Source organism: Chiloscyllium punctatum, chromosome 35, assembly GCF_047496795.1.
Source record: "Chiloscyllium punctatum isolate Juve2018m chromosome 35, sChiPun1.3, whole genome shotgun sequence".
Taxonomy (NCBI): domain Eukaryota; kingdom Metazoa; phylum Chordata; class Chondrichthyes; order Orectolobiformes; family Hemiscylliidae; genus Chiloscyllium; species Chiloscyllium punctatum.
The window spans coordinates 22,651,489-22,671,873 of record NC_092773.1 but is presented as its reverse complement, the minus strand read 5'-3'; the positions used below and the strand labels follow the sequence as shown (position 1 = coordinate 22,671,873).

Sequence of the window (20,385 nt, the reverse complement as noted above, 5' to 3'; positions counted from 1 at the left end):
TACAACACGAGGTCTCTGCAACCTCCCCCACCAGCCACACAGCTCTCTGTGGCAAGGGGTTCCAAAGACTCCCAACCCTCCCAGAGGAGAAATTCCTCCTCATCTCGGTCTTCAGTTGGTGCCCCCTTTATTCTGACACTGTGCCCTCAGGTCCTAGCCTCACCCGTGAGCTCCTCCAATCAATCCATTGGAACCATTCTCATGAACCCTCTTCACTATCCTCTCGACGTACAGTCATAACTTTGTACGGCATGGAAACAGACCCTTCGGTCCAACCCGTTCACGGTGATCAGACATCCCAACCTAATCTTGTCCCAGTAGCCAACATCTGTTTAAACCCACATACCCATCCAGATGCTTTTTAAATGTTGCAATTGTACCAGCCTCCTCCACATCCTCTGGCAGCTCAATCCACACACGCATCACCCTCTGCGTGAAAAAGTTGCCCCTCAGGTCCCTTCTATATCTTTCCCCCTCTCACTTTCAACCATTGCCCTCCAAACCCTGTGGAAAAGGACCTTGGTCTCTCGTGATTTTATTAAACATCACCCCCTCAGACTCCAAGGCTCCAGGGAAAACAGCCCCGCCCCCCCCCCCAGCCTGTTAGGCCTCTCCCTGTAGCTCAAACCCTACCGACCCCGGCAACGTCCTTGGCGATCTTTTCTGAAGCCTTTTCAAGTTTAGCGACCTCTTTCCTACCGCAGGGAGGCGGGAATTGAGAGCAAGCTGATGTTTGGAATCTCGATGGCTCTTCACCAGAGTCTGAGGGTAGCTTGCTCTCCCTCCAGGGATGCGGCCTGGCTCACTGTAATCTCCAGCGCTTGTTGTGACCTGTACAGATTCCAGCATCGGTGGCAACTTGCTCCTAGACCAGAGGTGAACTGCATTTAAAACCTTCCTGGAGTATTTCGTGCGTTTGCACCTCTCCTCTGGGAGTCCCTGAGAACGGGCTGTGCGCCCTAAAGGGACGATGGCAGATCTGCTTTGGTGATACTGACCACAATTCGAAGGAAAGGAATAGGTATATATCGCGGGGCAAGAGTTACAACTGGGGGGGAGAGGCAATTACGATGCGATGACACAAGATTTAGGATGCATAGGATGGAGAAAGAAACTGCACAATCGAAATGTGGAGCTTATTCGAGGACCAGCTACTGCAGGTCCTTGGTAACTATGTACTGGTCAGGCAGGGAGGAAGTTGTCGAGTACAGGAGCTGTGGCTTACTAAGGAAGTTGAATCTCTTGTCAAGAGGAAGTATGTTAGGATGATTTGGAGATGCCGGTGTTGGACTGGGGTGTACAAAGTTAAAAATCACACATCACCAGGTTATAGTCCAACAGGTTGAATTGGAATTCCAATCGTGCTTCCAATTAAACCTGTTGGACTATAACCTGGTGTTGTGTGATTGTTAACTATGTTAGGATGAGATGTGATGACTCAGTTAGGGCGCTTGAGAGTTACAAGTTCGCCAGGAAAGACCTAAAGAGAGAGCTGAGAGAGACCAGGAAAAACCATTGGTGGATAGGATCAAGGAAAACTCTAAAGCTTTCTATAGCTGTATCAGGAATAAAAGAATGACTAGAGTAAGATTAGGGATCAATCATAGTATTGGTAAGTTGTGCGTGGAGTCAGAGGAGATATGGGAAGGTCAGAGAGGGTGCAGAATGTTCTCATGGGGGAGAGGGGCCAGTAGGAGGTCATTGTCCACATTGGAACCAACGATATAGGAAGGGAAAAGGTTGAGATTCTGAAGGGAGATTAAAGAGAGTTAGGCAGAAATTTAAAAAGGAGGTCCTCAAGGGTAGTAATATCTGGATTACTCCCAGTGCTACGAGCTAGTGAGGGCAGGAATAGGAGGATAGAGCAGATGAATGCATGGCTGAGGAGCTGGTGTATGGGAGAAGGATTCACATTTTTGGATCATTGGAATCTCTTCTGGGGTAGAAGTGACCTGTACAAGAAGGACGGATTGCACCTTAATTGGAAGGGGACTAATATACTGGCAGGGAAATTTACTAGAGCTGCTCGGGAGGATTTAAACTAGTAAGGTGGGGGGGGTGGGACCGAGGGAGATAGTGAGGAAAGAGATCAATCTGAGATGGGTACAGCTGAGAACAGAAGTGAGTCAAACAGTCAGGGCAGGCAGGGACAAGGTAGGACTAACAAATTAAACTGCATTTATCTCAATGCAAGGGGCCTAACAGGGAAGGCAGATGAACTCAGGGCATGGTTAGGAACATGGGACTGGGATATCATAGCAATTACAGAAACATGGCTCAGGGATGGGCAGGACTGGCAGCTTAATGTTCCAGGATACAAATGCTACAGGAAGGACAGAAAGGGAGGCAAGAGAGGAGGGGGAGTGGCGTGTTTGATAAGGGATAGTGTTACAGCTGTGCTGAGGGAGGATATTCCTGGAAACACATCCAGGGAAGTTATTTGGGTGGAACTGAGAAATAAGAAAGGGGTGATCACCTTATTGGGATTGTATTATAGACCTCCCAATAGTCAGAGGGAAATTGAGAAACAAACTTGTAAGGAGATCTCAGCTATCTGTAAGAATAATAGGGTAGTTATGGTAGGGGATTTTAACTTTCCAAACATCGACTGGGACTGCCATAGTGTTAAAGGTTTAGATGGAGAGGAATTTCTTAAGTGTGTACAAGACAATTTTCTGATTCAGTACGTGGATGTACCTACAAGAGAAGGTGCAAAACTTGACCTACTCTTGGGAAATAAGGCAGGGCAGGTGACTGAGGTGTCAGTGGGGGAGCACTTTGGGGCCAGCGACCATAATTCTATTCGTTTTAAAATAGTTTGGAAAAGGATAGACCAGATCTAAAAGTTGATGTTCTAAATGTGAGAAAGGCCAATTTTGACGGTATTAGGCAAGATCTTTCGAAAGCTGATTGGAGGCAGATGTTCGCAGCTAAAGGGACGGCTGGAAAATGGGAAGCCTTCAGAAATGAGATAACAAGAATCGAGAGAAAGTATATTCCTGTCAGGGTGAAAGGGAAGGCTGGGAGGTATAGGGAATGCTGGATGACTAAAGAAATTGAGGGTTTGGTTAAGAAAAAGAAGGAAGCATATGTCAGGTATAGACAGGATAGATCGAGTGATTCCTTAGAAGAGTATAAAGGAAGTAGGAGTATACTTAAGAGGGAAATCGGGAGGGCAAAACGGGGACATGAGATAGCTTTGGCAAATAGAATTAAGGAGAATCCAAAGGGTTTTTACAAATATATTAAGGACAAAGGTTAACTAGGGAGAGAATAGGGCCCCTCAAAGATCAGCAAGGCGGCCTTTGTGTGGAGCCACAGAAAATGGGGGAGATATGTAAAATGAATATTTTGCATCAGTATTTACTGTGGAAAAGGATATGGAAGATATAGACTGTAGGGAAATAGATGGTGACATCTTGCAAAATGTCCAGATTACAGAGGAGGAAGTGCTGGATATCTTGAAACGGGTAAAGGTGGATAAATCCACAGGACCTGATCAAGTGTACCCGAGAACTCTGTGGGAAGCTAGAGAAGTGATTGCTGGGCCTCTTGCTGAGATATTTGTATCATTGATAGTCACAGGTGAGGTGCTGGAAGACTGGAGGTTGGCAAACGTGGTGCCACTGTTGAAGAAGGGTGGTAAGGACAAGCCAGGGAACTATCGACAAGTGAGCCTGACCTCGGTGGTGGGCGTGTTGTTGGAGGGACAGGATGTACATGTATTTGGAAAGGCAAGGACTGATTCGGGATAGTCAGCATGGCTTTGTGCGTGGGAAATCATGTCTCACAAAATTGATTGAGTTTTTTGAAGAAGTAACAAAGAAGATTAATGAGGGCAGAGCAGTGGATGTGATCCATATGGACTTCAGTAAAGCGTTCAACAAGGTTCCCCATGGGAGACTGATTAGCAAGGTTAGATCTCATGGAATACAGGGAGAACTAGCCATTTGGATACAGAACTGGCTCAAAGGTAGAAGACAGAGGGTGGTGATGGAGGGTTGTTTTACAGACTGGAGGCCTGTGACCAGTGGAGTGCCACAAGGATCGGGGCTGGGTCCTCTACTTTTTGTCATTTACATAAATGATTTGGATGCGAGAATAAGAGATACAGTTAGTAAGTTTGCAGATGACCCCAAAATTGGAGGTGTAGTGGACAGCGAAGAGGGTTACCTCAGATTACAACAGGATCTGGACCAGATGGGCCAATGGGCTGAGAAATGGCAGATGGAGTTTAATTCAGATAAATGCGAGGTGCTGCATTTTGGGAAAGCAAATCTTAGCAGGACTTATACACTTAATGGTAAGGTCCTAGGGAGTGTTGCTGAACAAAGAGACCTTGGAGTGTAGGTTCATAGCTCCTTGAAAGTGGAGTCACAGGTAGATAGGATAGTGAAGAAGGTGTTTGGTATGCTTTCCTTTGAGTATAAGAGTTGGGAGATCATGTTGCGGCTGTACAGGACATTGGTTAGACCACTGTTGGAATATTGCATGCACTTCTGGTCTTCTTCCTATCGGAAGGATGTTGTGAAACTTGAAAGGGTTCAGAAAAGATTTACAAGGATGTTGCCAGGGTTGGAGGGTTTGAGCTACAGGGAGAGGCTGAAGAGGTTGGGGCTGTTTTCCCTGGAGCGTCGGAGGCTGAGGGGTGACCTTATAGAGGTTTATAAAATTATGACGGGCATGGATAGGATAAATAGACAAAGTCTTTTCCCTGGGATCGGGGAGTCCAGAACGAGAGGGGCATAGGTTTAGGGTGAGTGGGGAAAGATATAAAAGGGACCTAAGGGGCAACGTTTTCACACAGAGGGTGGTACGGGTATGGAATGAGCTGCCAGAGGAAGTGGTGGAGGCTGGTACAATTGCATTATTTCAAATGCATCTGGATGAGTATGTAAATAGGAAGGGTTTGGAGGGATATGGGCCAAGTGCTGGAAAATAGACTAGATTAGATTGGGATATCTGGTCGGCATTAGACCGAAGGGTCTGTTTCTGTGCTGTACATCTCTATGACTCTATAATTTGAGGCTGTTTTCGTTAGAGGGAGGAGGTTGAGAGGTGACTTAATTGAGACACATAAGATAATCAGAGGGTTCAATAGGGTGGACAGAGAGAGCCTTTTCCCTTGGATGGTGATGGCTAGCACGAGGGGACATAGCTTTAAACTGAGGGGCTGATAGATACAGGACAGATGTCAGAGGTAGTTTCTTTACTCAGAGAGTAGTAGGGGGCATGGAACGCCCTGCCTACAACAGTGGTAGACTCGCCAAATTTAAGGGCATTGAACTGGTCATTGGATAGGCACATGGAGGAGAATGGAATGGTGTAGGTTAGATGGGCTTCAGATTGGTTCCACAGGTCAGCGTAACATCGAGGGGCCGAAGGCCCTGTTACTGTGCTGGAATGTTCTATGCATCCCATTCATCGATGTAACTGTAGGGGGAGCTCCTGCAGAAGATTCATTTACTCTTGCACCGACTGGTTGTGACATTTGTTTCTGTTACAGTGTTCCTCCAGTATGGTGCCTCTGTCCAGGCCCTCTGCCGCTCAGTGGCCGCGTCTCAGAGGCGATCCGTTAGCCGCGGAACACTCTGAAGCTTTCCGGGCTCAAAACAAACGGTGAGGCCCTGGCTTTTCAGATTGGAAACCGTTAGCTTCCGGTCCAAAGAAGGAGAGCAGCTCTCCCTGGTGCCTATACCCCACAGCAATATCAGATTGACTTGTTCTGCGATGTGGGGAAGCGATGCCCTAGTGGGTATTACCGCTGGACCATTAACCTGGGGGGGGGGGGTGGCACGGCGGCTCAGTGGTCAGCGCCCCAGGTTCGATTCCCGCCTCAGGCGACTGTCTGTGTGGAGTTTGCACATTCTTCCCCCCCCCCTCCGTGTCTGCGCTAGTTTCCTCCCACGATCCAAAGATGTGCAGGTTAGGGTGGATTGGCCATGCTAATTGTCTGTAGTGTCCAGGGATGTGGGGGTTCCATGCATTAGTCAGGGAGAAAGCAGAGTAACATGGTCGGGGGAATGGGTCTGGGTGGGTATTAATCTTCGGAGGTTCTGCGTGGACCCGTTGGGCCGAAGGATGTTGCTAAAGTTGAAAAGGTTCAGAAAACACTCACAAGGGTGTTAACTAACAAACTTAAAAGACCCAGTACCACCCACGGACAAAACCAACGTCATCTACAAAATTCCATGCAAGGACTGCCTCAAACACTACGTAGGACAAAGAGGAAGAAAATACATGAACACCAACTAGCCACAAAAGGTCACGACCCTCTCTCCCTCGTAGCCCTACACACGGATGAAAAAACCCACCATTCCGACTGGGACAACACATCTATCCTGGGACAGGCTAAACAAAGACATGCCAGAGAATTCCTAGAGGCCTGGCACTCCAACCACAACGCCATAAACAAGCACATAGATCTAGACGCCATCTATCAACCCCTCAGAAAACCAACAGGAACTGACCCCAGGAACCCCATCCAGGAGAAAGATATAAATAGAAAGCAGGAGACACCAGCTTCGCTTCACTTGGAGGTCGCCACTGATGATGTTACCTGGCCAGGTAATGAAACGTCTGGATATCAAACCTACAGCTCACCGAGTAAACCTACACCCAGGGTTGGAGGGTTTGAGCTATAGGGAGAGGCTGAATAGGCTGGGGCTGTTTTCCCTGGAGCGTCGGAGGCTGTCATAATTCTAACCCCACAGGTATTGTTCTGGGGACCCAGGTCTGAACCCCAGCACGGTGGAATTCGTAATTCAAAAGAAAACTGGAATCGAGAATCAAATGATGGCCGATGGTGGGAGAGAAATCCATCTGGTTCTCTAATGCCCTTTAGGGAAGGAGACTGCCCTCCCCTTACCTCGTCTGTGATTCCAGCCCCACAGCAATGTGGTTGACGCTGAACTGCCCTCTGGGTAATTAGGGATGGGCGACTCCCTTGTCCTGTGAATGAATTAAAAAGGAAATGACGTTTGTGGGTGCCTGGTTTGGTCCATTTGGCAGCTGCTTTCGTTATCAACCTCTCACGGGTGAGGCCAACGTTTGTTCACTCTATTCCTACTTGCCCTTGAGCTGAGAGGGCAATTCACAGGGCAGTTATGAGTCAACCGCGCAGCTCTGAGCCAGAATCACATGTGGGCCTAAGTTGTGGGGTAGGTTCGGACCATGATGACTGGTACACCCCCGCCGTTACCATTGAAGGTACGGAGGAGAAAGTGAGGACTGCAGATGCTGGAGATCCGAGCTGAAAATGTGTTACTGGAAAAGTGCAGCAGGTCAGGCAGCATCCAAGGAGCAGGAGAATCGACGTTTCGGGCATCAGCCCTTCTTCAGGATTGGTTGAAGGTCCTGAGCCTAGTTAGTCAGGACACTGAATTTTTTAAAAATTTCAAAATATACTTTATTCATAGAAATAAATCTTTGGTACCTGTACAATTGGTCATGCTGTTCATATATATATATATACGTTGCATGTCTTAACATGACAGAGAACAGATTGAGTTAATCGAATTTACAGTTATCATATTTACAGTTCCCTTTATTAACCATCCAGTCTCTTAGTATTTAGCTGAGGCTTCAGTAGAACCCAATTACTGGTGGGCCCCCTGTTATACGATAGCAAAGGAACCTTCTTTAACCCCCAGTTTATGGAGTTCCCATTGTCCATTTGACTGTCCTGTCTCTGGGGTGGCTGTCTACATCCCCATGGTAAGCACGAACTGCTGGACCTTCGCTGGGCTGAGGTAGCTGTCCAGCTCCTCACTGGGGTCATTTACCCGCTCTGGGGTCATTGAGCCAAGGCAAGGGTCCTCACTGTCCAGTTCTGTGTCTGACAATGGGACTGTCAGAGGATCACAGCTCTCGGTTACCTGTAGCTGTAGGGCACTTGGTTCTCACTGGGTGGAGGGTGGACTTCGGGGGGGGTCTGTTGTTTCCTGGTTGGGAGGAAATGCCCTCCTCTTCACCTACGGCGCTCTGTCTCTTCTTCTGGTGATGACCCTCCTTGCACCCGTCTTCCCCCTCCGAAGAGCTGGCCGTCCCTCCCTCGTGCAGCTGTCGTTTCTCCCTTTTGCTGGGAGGCTTTGGGGGCCTGGCAGGATTTTCTTTTCCTGTCTTTAACAGGTATCTGCTCCTCTGCCTTTTCGATTACCTCTCCCTCCATTGCTTCCATCTGCCCAGCCAGAGCTAGGATCAGCTCCTGTGTCTACTGAAAGTCCAGACAGTTCCTGAGTGGGATTTTGAACCCAGGTCCCCACAGCATTTCCCTGGCCTCCATAACGTTGACACTACTCCCTTTACTCAGACTGCATTTCATTGGCTGTAATACATTTTGGGAAGAACCGCTTTTATATATAAATGCGGTCTCTCCTTCTTTTCAACCGCGCACAAAAAAGGCCTTGGATACCTTTACTTAAAAGTCATACAGCACAGAAACAGATCCTTCGGCCCAACCAGTGCGTGCTGAACAGGAACTAATCCCAGCTGCCTGCTCCTGGCCCGTTTCCCTGCAAACCTTTCCTATTCCTGTCAAAGTTCAAGGGTCATAGAGATGTACATCACGGAAGCAGACCCTTCAGTCAAAATCCTCCATGCTCACCCGATATCCTAAATTAATCCATTCCCATTTGCCAGCATTTGGCTCATATCCCTCCACACCCTTCCTGTTTATGTATCCCCCCAAATGCCTTTTAAATGTCGCCATTGTACCAGCTTCCACCACTTCCTCTGGCAGCTCATTCCATACACGTACCACCCTCTGTGTGAAAAAGTTGCCCCTTAGGTCTCTTTTATATCTTTCCCCTCTCACCCTAAACCTATGCCCCTCTAGTTCTGGACTCCCCGACCCCAGGGAAAAGACCTTGTCTATTTATCCTATCCATGTCCCTCATGATTTTATAAACCTCGATAAGGTCACCCCTCAGCCTCCGACGCTCCAGGGAAAACAGCCCCGGCCTATTCCTTATAGCTCAAACCTTCCTACACTGACAACATCTTTGTAAATCTTTTCTGAACTTTTTCAACTTTAACAACACCCTTCCTCTAGCAGAGAGATCAGAACGTAACACAGTATTCCAACAGTGGCCTAACCAATGTCCTGTACAGCCACAACATGACCTCCCAACTCCTGTACTCAATACTCTGACCAATAAAGGAAAGCATACCAAACGCCTTCTTCACTATCCTATCTACCTGCGACTCCACTTTCAAGGAGCTATGAACCTGCACTCCAAAGTCTCTTTGTTCGGCAACACTCCCCAGGACCTTACCATTAAGTGTATGCTACTTTCTCCCCACCCCCACCCTCCTCTAGCTTATCTCTCCACGCTTCAGGCTCACTGCCTTTACTCCTGATGAAGGGCTTTTGCCCGAAACGTCGATTTCGCTGCTTGTTGGATGCTGCCTGAACTGCTGTGTTCTTCCAGCACCACTAATCCAGTAAGTACCTTACCATTAAGTGTATAAGACCTGCTAAGATTTGCTTTCCCAAAATGCAGCACCTCACATTTATCTGAATTAAACTCCATCTGCCACTCGTCAGCCCATTGGCCCATCTGGTCCAGATCCTGTTGTAACCCTCTTCGCTGCCCACTACACTTCCAATTTTGGTGTCATCTGCAAACTTACTAACTATACCTCTTATGCTCGCATCCAAATCATTTATATAAATGATGAAAAATAGTGGACCCAGAAACGATCCTTGTGGCAGACTGTGGAAGGAATGAAAAGTAATTCTGTCACGGTGCGTGCAGATTAGTTCTGGTCTTTCATGTCTTCCGAAAGGGGGAAAGAGTTTGACCAGCCATGCCCCATCCTGTTCTTTGGAAGGATGTTAATCTCAGCCAACTGAAGTGTGGTGCGTGTATGGAAGGAGCTGCCAGAGGAAGTGGCAGAGGCTGGTACGATTACAGCATTTAAAAGGCATCTGGACAGGATGGGTTTGGAGGGCCAAATGCTGGCATTTGTGATTGGATTGGGATATCTGGGTCAGCATGGACTGGTTGGAGGGAAGGGTCTGTTTCAGCGCTGGACATCTCTATGACTCCCCGCGTCGTGTTTCCGCGGTGACTTGAAGTGCCCTTTTTGAAAAATGCCAACACGTTCGGGTTGGAGTGGGCATTAGTATTCCAGGCCAGCGCCCCACAGAAAGAATCTGCTTCCTCAGCAATTTTTGTTTTGTCCCCTGTCTGGAGAGGGTGACAACGCTTGCATGAAAGCAAATGTTTTCTGAAGCTCTCTGTCAGAAAAAAAATTCCACCTCCACCAACCCCCGCCCCCTTTAAGGGGCGGCCACTCAGCCCATCGAGTCTCTGCCCAGCAAGCCCGGTTGATTCTGTAAGAGGGAACGTGAGCTTCAAGGGGGATGTTTTGTACATTGCTGTCTCTCACACACACACACACACACACAGGCTCCCGGAAGCTAAGTTCTGACTTGTTCGTGGGAAAGAGGAGGCGTTGCAAGGCGACTGGGGAAACTCCAAAAAAGCCTTTTGAGTTTAAAATAGCCCAGGCTCCACGGGACAACCAGAGAGAGAGAGAGAGAGAGAGTCAAAGCCAGGGAAGCAGCAGGAATGGTGAGTTCAACATTTCACTCCCCCCTTCCAGAACCCTACTTTGGCTGTCTCCTGTCGAAATCGAAAGTGCTCTCTGTCAAATCTCTCGGGGTCAGTGTAAAAGGACGGGCGATCAAGTCTGCAGTCAGACTGTCAGCTCTCTCCTTCTCACCTTGTGTCTTTCTCTGGGGCTCCAAACAACTTGAAAATGACAGCTCCCCTCGCCTTCTCCCACTGCTCCTTCAGAGTGAGGAGTCCAACCTAACACAGGAGGCAAATTGCTCTGTTTCATTGCTCGGAGCTAATCAATCGCGTTGAGTTATTTATTTCTCTCTCTCTCTCTGCTGTTGGTTCGCATTGCTGTGACTGGGAGGTTCCAGAACAAATAAAAACCCCACCAAGCGAGCAGGCTTTGGCTGCGATGCCCCCCGTGGTTGAATGACCTGTCAGATGATCAGCCCAGCCCCTCTGCCTTGGCACTGGAGCCAGCCTGTCGGAATGCTGCACCCCCCTCCCGCCCGTCCGTCCGTCCCCGGGACTCGACCCCCATCTGAACTGAACCGGCCTCCAGTTCGGCGGGGTAGCGTCCCAACCTCTGAGACAGGAGCCCCGGATTCAAGGCCCGCTTTTTGCTCCAGAGATGGGTCGTTACTCCCCCCTCCCCACTCCCGTGAAGAGGAGGGCAGAACAATTTCCAAAGCGTGTCCGACATAACATTAGATTAGATTACTTACAGTGTGGAAACAGGCCCTTCGGCCCAACAAGTCCACACCGACCCGCCGAAGCGCAACCCACCCAGACCCATTCCCCCACATTTACCCCTTCCCTAACACTACGGGCAATTTAGCCCGGCTAATCCACCCTAACCTGCACACCTTTGGACTGTGGGAGGAAACCGGAGCACCCGGAGGAAACCCACGCAGACACGGGGAGAATGTGCAAACTCCACACAGTCAGTCGCCTGAAGCGGGAATTGAACCCAGGTCTCTGGTGCTGTGAGGCAGCAGTGCTAACCACTGTGCCACCGTGCTGCCCTAAACCTCCAGCCCCACACTCCCCTCTCCTTCTCCTGCATCCCCCATTTTGCTGCTGGTGCTGTTACACTCTGCGTTAAAAAAGACGTTATAAATCTCCTATAAATCGCCGTCGAATACCTGTCTCTTTGGCCAAAGTTATGATGTGGTGGTGTCGGACTGGGGTGGACAGAGTTAAAAATTCACACGACACCAGGTTGCCGTCCGACAGGTTTATTTGGAAGCACTAGCTTTCGGAGCGACGCTCCTTCGTCAGCTGGTTGTACAGCAGGACCATAGGACACAGAATTTATAGCAAAAGATCACATTGTCATGCAACTGAAACAATAAGATTAGGTTAGGTTCCTTACAGTATGTGTGTGTGTGAGAGAGAGAGAGAGCATGTGTGTGAGAGAGACTCACAGAGACCCTCTCTCACACACACGCTCATACACACACACACTATTGGGGGGGATGGGTGTGTGGTGGGGTGGAATTGCTCTTGTCTTTGGAGTTGTATTCCAGGGACAGGCAGGACCTGGGGACAGAACGATGGGTTTTGGAGGCTTTTGAGTACGGGTCGGTTTCCGTGCTGTGCAGCTCCGCGACTCTGAAAGGGCTCCACGTCATTTTAAAGGACACTGTTAAAGGTCAGACCTCAGCCGGACTGCCATTGTCCTAGATCTCCCCCCTGCGCCCCCCCCTGAAGCGACCTAAAAGCACTTGGAGGAAAAACCCATCGGGCTCAGTGACGACCTTCGGGGAAGGAAACTGCCCTCCCCCTCCTTGCCTGGTCTGGCCTACATGTGACTCCAGACCCACCGTGATGTAGATGACTCTCAAACTGGCCCCTGGGCAATAAATGCCAGCGATGCCCTCATTCCGAGAATTGAAACCGCAGATGAGGGCATGGAGTGGAGCTGAGTGTCGGAGGAGGCTGAGACAATCCCAAATTTTGATCAATCCAGTTCAACGTCTGCAGCGTCATGTATTATTCTCCTCAGACAGACTGTTAGGAGTCACCTTTCCTGATTAAGGGGTTAGGCCCGAAATGTTGATTCTCCTGCTCCTCGGGTGTTGCCTGACCTGATCTGTCCCCAGGTACTGCCTGTCCCTGGAATACAACTCCGAAAACGACAGCAATTCCACCTCACCCACCCCCCCCAAACCACACCCCCCCACCCCCCCCAACCAACCGGGTGTGTGTGAGCCTCTCTCACTCATATACACACACAAACATCCCCCACACTCACATCGAGCCACGCATCCTTTCTCTCACACACACACACGCACACACACACACACAGTATTTCTCGCACCACACTGTGAGCTGTGTCTAATGTTCACTGAATAACCTGCTTGGTTTATCCGATGGCACTCAGGGTTCTCCCAGTCTTGGTTTTCCTACCCTTCATATCAGGCAGGTTTTACCAGTGGGCTGCCGTGAGCCCTTGCCATTGATCTGGACTGGCACTGAGACAGGTGGGCATCCCAGCCTGGGTTTAGTTGGCAATTGATGTGATAAAATGCGGTTGTGGTCTCTTGCTGAGATATTTGTATCATCGATAGTCACAGGTGAGGTGCCCGAAGACTGGAGGTTGGCAAACGTGGTGCCACTGTTTAAGGGCAGTAAAGACAAGCTAGGGAACTATAGACTGGTGAGCCTGACCTTGCTGGTGGGCAAGTTGTTGGAGGGAATCCTGAGGGACAGGATGGACATGTATTTGGAAAGACAAGGACTGATTCGGGATAGTCAACATGGCTTTGTGCGTGGGAAATCATGTCTCACAAACTTGATTGAGTTTTTTGAAGAAGTAACAAAGAGGATTGATGAGGACAGAGCAGTAGATGTGATCTATATGGACTTCAGTAAGGCGTTCGACAAGGTTCCCCATGGGAGACTGATTAGCAAGGTTAGATCTCATGGAATACAGGGAGAACTAGCCATTTGGATACAGAACTGGCTCAAAGGTAGAAGACAGAGGGTGGTGGTGGAGGGTTGTTTTTCAGACTGGAGGCCTGTGACCAGTGGAGTGCCACAAGGATCGGGCCTGGGCCCTCTACTTTTTGTCATTTACATAAATGGTTTGGATACGAGCATAAGAGATACAGTTAGTAAGTTTGCAGATGACACCAAAATTGGAGGTGTAGTGGACAGCGAAGAGGGTTACCTCAGATTACAACAGGATCTGGACCAGATGGGTCAATGGGCTGAGAAGTGGCAGATGGAGTTTAATTCAGATAAATGCGAGGTGCTGCATTTTGGGAAAGCAAATCTTAGCAGGACTTAAGCACTTAACAGTAAGGTCCTAGGGAGTGTTGCTGAACAAAGAGACCTTGGAGTGCAGGTTCATAGCTCCTTGAAAGTGGAGTCGCAGGTAGATAGGATAGTGAAGAAGGTGTTTGGTATGCTTTCCTTTATTGGTCAGAGTATTGAGTACAGGAGTTGGGAGGTCATGTTGCAGCTGTACAGGACATTGGTTAGGCCACTGTTGGAATATTGCACTTCCTATCAGAAAGATGTTGTGAAACTTGAAAGGGTTCAGAACAGATTTACAAGGATGTTGCCAGGGTTGGAGGGTTTGAGCTACAGGGAGAGGCTGAACAGGCTGGGGCTGTTTTCCCTGGAGCGTCGGAGGCTGAGGGGTGACCTTATAGAGGTTTATAAAATTATGAGGGGCATGGATAGGGTAAATAGGCAAAGTCATTTCCCTGGGGTGGGGGAGTCCAGAACTAGAGGGCATAGATTTAGGGTGAGAGGGGAAAGATATAAAAGAGACCTAAGGGGCAACATTTTCACACAGAGGGTGGTACGTGTGTGGAATGAGCTGCCAGAGGATGTGGTGGAGGCTAGTACAATTGCAACATTTAAGAGGCATTTGGATGGGTATATGAATAGGAAGGGTTTGGAGGGATATGGGCTGGGTGCTGGCAGGTGGGACTAGATTGGGTTGGGATATCTGGGTCAGCATGGACGGGTTGGACCGAAGGGTCTGTTTCCATGCTGTACAACTCTATGATTCTATGACTCTATTTGCAAGGATCACAGCATCCTTACAGTGTGGAGGCAGGCCGTTCGGCCCATTGAGTCTGCACTGACCCTCCGAAGAGCATCCCAGCCAGACTCAACCTCTGACCCTGATTTCCCATGGCAATCCACCCTAACCTGTACATCCCTGGGCACTATGGGTAATTTAGCATGGCCAATTCACCCTAACCTGTACATCCCTGAACACTATGGGTAATTTAGCATGGCCAATCCACCCTAACCTGCACATCCCTGGGCACGATGGGTAATTTAGCATGGCCAATCCACCCAATCCTGTACATCCTTGGATTGTGGGAGGAAATCAGAGCACCCGTGCAGACACGGGGTCGGGAGGGGGGAGAATGTGCAAACTCCAACACAGACAGTTGCCAGAGGCTGGAATCGAACCCGGCTCCCTGGCACCGTGAGGCAGCAGTGCTAACCACTGAGCCACAAGTAGATATCTTTGTTGGAGAGCGAAAGAACATAGGTTGAAAGAAGATGTTTCTTGTTGTCAGAATGGATGTGTGCTGTATGTGTGTGTATTTTGAGGGGGGCAGGAGGAAATTGTTTCACACACCAGCTTACACAAGGCCATTCAGCCCATTTGCTCCTGACCAAGATTTGAGCTTCCTCCCAATTTTCACTGTCTAAATCTTTAATTGGAACTCTGTAATGTCTCCTCCCACGCCCCCCCCTCCCCGAGTGTTTCTAACCCCCCTACTCAGGAACATTGATATGATTGACTTCAGCCTGTGGGAGCGCCTTCCACATCCTGCGCCGCAGTCTGGGAACGGGGTTCCTTCTGGACTTCCCGATGAGATTTTACGGGACACTGTCTGATATTGGCAGGTTCTGCTCTTTCACCAACAGAAAGAAACATTTCCTCTGAATTCCACTCCCTCGGAAAGCTTTCAGGATTTTAAACACCCCCGTTGGGTCACCCCTCGGCCTTTCATGCAGCTCGGAAGCAGACCCTTCGGCCCAACCAGCCCATACCAACTCTAATCCCAAACTAAACTAGTCCCACCTGCCTGCTCCTGGCCCATATCCCTCCATACCTTTCCTGTTCGTGTACTCATCCAAATGTCACATCCATCACTTCCTCAGGAAGTTGATTCCTTTCCTGATATCCTCACATATTTCGATTAATGCTTCCTCAGGCAAGGGAGACAGAGAGAGAGAGAGAGATTGACAATTATTTCCTACTGCATTGTGCCAAGGGTCCTTCTCGGTCTCTCACTGTGATCCCGTTGCCTCGCAGGGGACGAATAACGCCGAAATCGCTCGGCTGCAGCAGCAAGCCGACGAGGTGGTGGAGGTGATGTACGCCAACGTGAAGAAGGTGAAGGAGCGAGAAGACAAACTGCAGGTCTTGGACGAGAGAGCTGAACAGCTGCAGGAAGCGGTGAGCGAAACCACGTTTACCTCGGGGATCCCGACTTGTGTGGCGCACGGATTTTCCTTAAGACAGATCCAATCCGGTCAGGGGAGTGGAATCTCTTATCGAGAGTGGATTTGAGGATTGGTTGTACGTCTCGTTTTTTAAAAACAAAGCAAATCAGCGCAGATACCTTCTCACAATCATGACTCTGAATGGAACTTGGCGAACCCTTTGTTTAACCATGACGTTGGTGGGGTGGGGAGAGGAGGAGGAACGTTCACACTGTTGTGCCTGAATGCCCTCACCCTTATCCTGACAACAAGTGTGCCAAGAGGTTGCTTAAACGACCTAGAGTCGCAGAAACAGAGCCCTTCGGCCCAACTCGTCTGGGCCAGCCAGACATCTCAAATTCAACTGGTCTCATTTGGCAGCACTCGGCCCATATCCCACTAACGCCTCCCTATTCATGTCCCCATCCAGATGCCTTTTAAGTGTTGCAATTGTACCAGCCTCTGCCACTTCCTCTGGCAGCTCATTCCATACACGTACCACCCTCTGTGTGAAAAAGTTGCCCCCCAGGTCCCTTTTATATCTTTCCCCCTCTCACCCTAAACCTATGTCCCTCTAGTTCTGGACTCCCCCACCCCAGGGGAAAAGACCTTGTCTATTTACCCTATCCGAAGGGCCTCTTCTGTTCTATATGAATGATAACAGTCTTTCCTTGTATCACGAGACTCAAAGATGATAGTACCCGCGATTGTGTTTGAGGGTAACGGTGTGTGCTCTGACCTTTGAAGGGAAAGCTGTTTCAGAAGACATCGAAACAGGTGGCCGTACAGGAAGCATCGAGGAACAGGAAGTGGAAAATTATTCTGGGAGTGGCCGTGGGGCTGGTGATCCTCGTCGTCGTCGTCGTCATCATCATAACGACTTCTTTGAAAGATCAGCATCTGCCCCCTCAAAGCGATGCTGTTCCCAGACTAGCGACCACCACGGCTGGTTAAGAGCGAAGCATTGTGATCTAGATGAGGGGCTGCTTGGCGTTGTTAAGGAAGACCCTCGATGGGCGATTGCGACCGTACACGTGGGTGCCTTAAACTGTGGAATGTAGACATTAGATTCCGAACTGCTGCCGTGAGGCTACAATTGAGCCACTTTTTGTCGCGTCTTTTTAAATTATTTTGTGGTTACAAAATGTGGCCGAATTTTGTCTTTGCAATCGGGTACGGGATCCAGGTAGACTGTGTCACAGTCTGTATATTTCCAGCACGGAACCCACCTCATTACCTACAGGCAGCCGAACCCCATTTTAACGAGTAACGTTAGGTAACAGTTGCTTTATGATTACCCATTGACTTAACAATCCGGAAACCTTGATATGCGGATCGGCCAAACTGGGAAAACCCAGTTTTGACAATGCCAGATAGTCCGGGGCTCGGGAAAGGAGTTATTATGGTAGTAACTGGACTGTAGGGAGTCCAATTGATTCACTCACTGTAACTCCTACTTGGTCCGATCCCACTTCATACGACTCGTCTACCGACTGCCCCCCCCCTCCCAAAGCCTGTCCCACCGATGGCAAGGCACAAGTCCAGAATGTGATGGAATACTCTCCACTTGCCCTGTGGAAGACCAGTTGATTAGATTGGATTCCCCACAGTGTGGAAACAGGCCCTTCGGCCCAACCAGTCCACACTGACCCTGCGAAGAGTAACCCACCCAGACCCATTTCCCTCTGACTAATGCACCCAATGCTATGGGCAATTTAACACTGCCAATTCACCCTGACCTGCACATCCCCGAGCACTATGGGTAATTCAGCATGGCCAATTCACCCTAACCTACACATCCCTGAGCACTATGGGTAATTCAGCATGGCCAATTCACCCTGATCTGCACATCCCTGAGCACTATGGGTAATTCAGCATGGCCAATTCACCCTGACCTGCACATCCCTGAGCACTATGGGTAATTCAGCATGGCCAATTCACCCTGATCTGCACATCCCTGAGCACTATGGGTAATTCAGCATGGCCAATTCACCCTGACCTGCACATCCCTGAGCACTATGGGTAATTCAGCATGGCCAATTCACCCTGACCTGCACATCCCTGAGCACTATGGGTAACTCAGCATGGCCAATTCACCCTGACCTGCACATCCCTGAGCACTATGGGTAATTTAGCATGGCCAATTCACCCTGACCTGCACATCCCTGAGCACTATGGGTAACTCAGCATGGCCAATTCACCCTGACCTGCACATCCATGGGAACTATGGGTAACTCAGTATGGCCAATTCACCCTGACCTGCACATCCATGGGCACTATGGGTAATTCAGCATGGCCAATTCACCCTGACCTGCCTGCACATCCCTGAGCACTATGGGTAATTCAGCATGGCCAATCCACCCTAACGTGCACATCATTGGACTGAGGAAACCAGAGCACCCAGAGGAAACCCACGCAGATACAGAGGAGAATGTGCAAACTCCACACAGACAGTTGCCCGAGGCTGGAATCGAACCCGGGTCCCTGGTGCTGTGAGGCAGCAGTGCTAACCACTGAGCCACTGTGCCGCCCCTATTGGGATTGGGCAACCCATTCACCAGACCTCAATATTCGTTCCTTCCACCACTCTGGAGCACACATTCGCTGTGTTACAGAAGGAGGCCATTCTGCACATTACGTTCGTGCCGGCCCTCTGAGCATTGTAGCCTGGCGCCAATCGCCTGACCTTTCCCCCGTCATTCCTTCTGCCGAAAACGCTTATTGAAAGTCCTCTCGGATGGCTTCATTCCAGCTGAATTCCAGACCACTTTACGCACATGGAATTGCGCCCGGTCTCTGAGACGCACTGCACCAAGGCTCCCCTGACAGCACCTTCCAAAACCTGTGACCTTCGCCATCTCGAAGGACAAGGGGCAGCAGGTGCGTGGGAACACCACCCCCCTCCGACCTCCTCTCCCGGTCACTCGCCATGCCGACTCGGAATTATGGTGCCGTGCCCTGACGGTGGCTGGGTTAAAACCTCGGGCCTTCCAAACAGCACTGCGGGTGTCCGCACGCTGCGGTGGCTCAAGATGGCAGGTCACCACCACCACCTTCTCCGGGACAGTTTGGGGTTGGGCATTAAATGGTGGTCTTTTCATTGACATCTGCAATCTAAGAGTGATGGCTAAAAATATGTGGCTGAACAGCACCAGGGCAAACTGCAGCCAAAGACAGAATTGTCCCGATGTTCCAGTCAAATGGAAAGCAGGAAATATTCTTGGATTTTACAGCAGCGGACTTGTTTATTGAAGGTGCGCATTGGATGACGGATTTGAACTCTTCTGGTTGGGAAAATGGCGCGCACGATCGCAAGTTTGTCATCATTCATTGGCGGTCCCTTGCAGACGAGGTGGACTCTCGGGGTGGGGTGGTGGGGGGAGTAGGGGGGGGGGTAGTCCGTAGGCGCACAGACCAATGGGGCAGTGTCTCGATGCTGTGGCGACATTGGCCTGGTCCAAAATGCCGGTGTTGGTGCATCCGTCGCGTCGGTGGGGCGGCCCCAGCACCGCCTCGGGCTTGTCTGCTGTCGACAGTCTGGGTCTCGGCGCCATACACGAGGGCTCTGTAAACCATGAGCTGGGTGTCGGATCTGACGTTGTTTTCAAGCACCCCCGAGCTGCGAAAGGACTTCAGAAATGGGGGCAGCGGAAGGCCATTTGGCCACGTAAGCCTGTAAGATCGTGGCTGGTCTTAATGTGGACTCAGCCCCACTTCCCCGCCCGCTCACCATAACCCTTAGTCCCTTCACTGTTCAAAAATCCATCTGTGCCTTGAAGGCATTCAACGAGGTAGTCTCAACTACTTCACTGGGCAGGGAATGCCACCGATTCACAATCCTTTTGGGTGAATAGGTTTCTCCTTAGCACCATCTAACTCTGCTCCCCCCTTATTTTGAGGCTATTCTCCTGAGCTCTAGTCTCAGTGGGAACAGCCTTCCTGCTTCTATCTTGTCTATTCCCGTCAATATTTTATATGTTTCGAGAAAGACCCCCCCCTCCCCCCAACCGCCTCATTTTTCCAAATTCCCAAATGTGTACAGTCCCAGTCAACTTCATCTCTCCTCAGAAGCCAAGCCCCTCAAAACTCTGGAATCAACCTCGTGAACCTCCTCTGCACCCCCTCCAGTGCCCAGTACGTCCTGCCTCAAGTAAGGAGACCTCTGAAATAAATAAGGACGTGCTGGTCGAGCAGTGGGCTGCCAGAGAATGGATGCACCAGCCTCGAAAGGTTGACGCGGACGTGTCAGCCGAGTTTCTCCAGCAGCTTCTGTTGTCCACTCCCCTCCCGTAGATCCCTCTGCCCTCTGCGACGGCCAAAGACCGAAAGCCTGGCGGAAAATGTACTTCCT

At 49.8% G+C, this 20,385-nt stretch overlaps 1 protein-coding gene across 1 annotated transcript; it reads left to right on the top strand.

Annotated features, from left to right (window-relative positions):
• Positions 1 to 10,292: 10,292 nt before the first annotated feature.
• Positions 10,293 to 19,393, top strand: LOC140459783 (vesicle-associated membrane protein 5-like). Its single transcript, XM_072554304.1, has 3 exons — positions 10,293 to 10,580; positions 15,865 to 16,008; positions 16,782 to 19,393. Exons 1-3 carry the CDS (start codon positions 10,578 to 10,580, stop codon positions 16,986 to 16,988), a joined length of 354 nt encoding a protein of 117 aa, XP_072410405.1. The 5' UTR covers positions 10,293 to 10,577; the 3' UTR covers positions 16,989 to 19,393.
• The last annotated feature ends 992 nt before the right edge of the window (positions 19,394 to 20,385 follow it).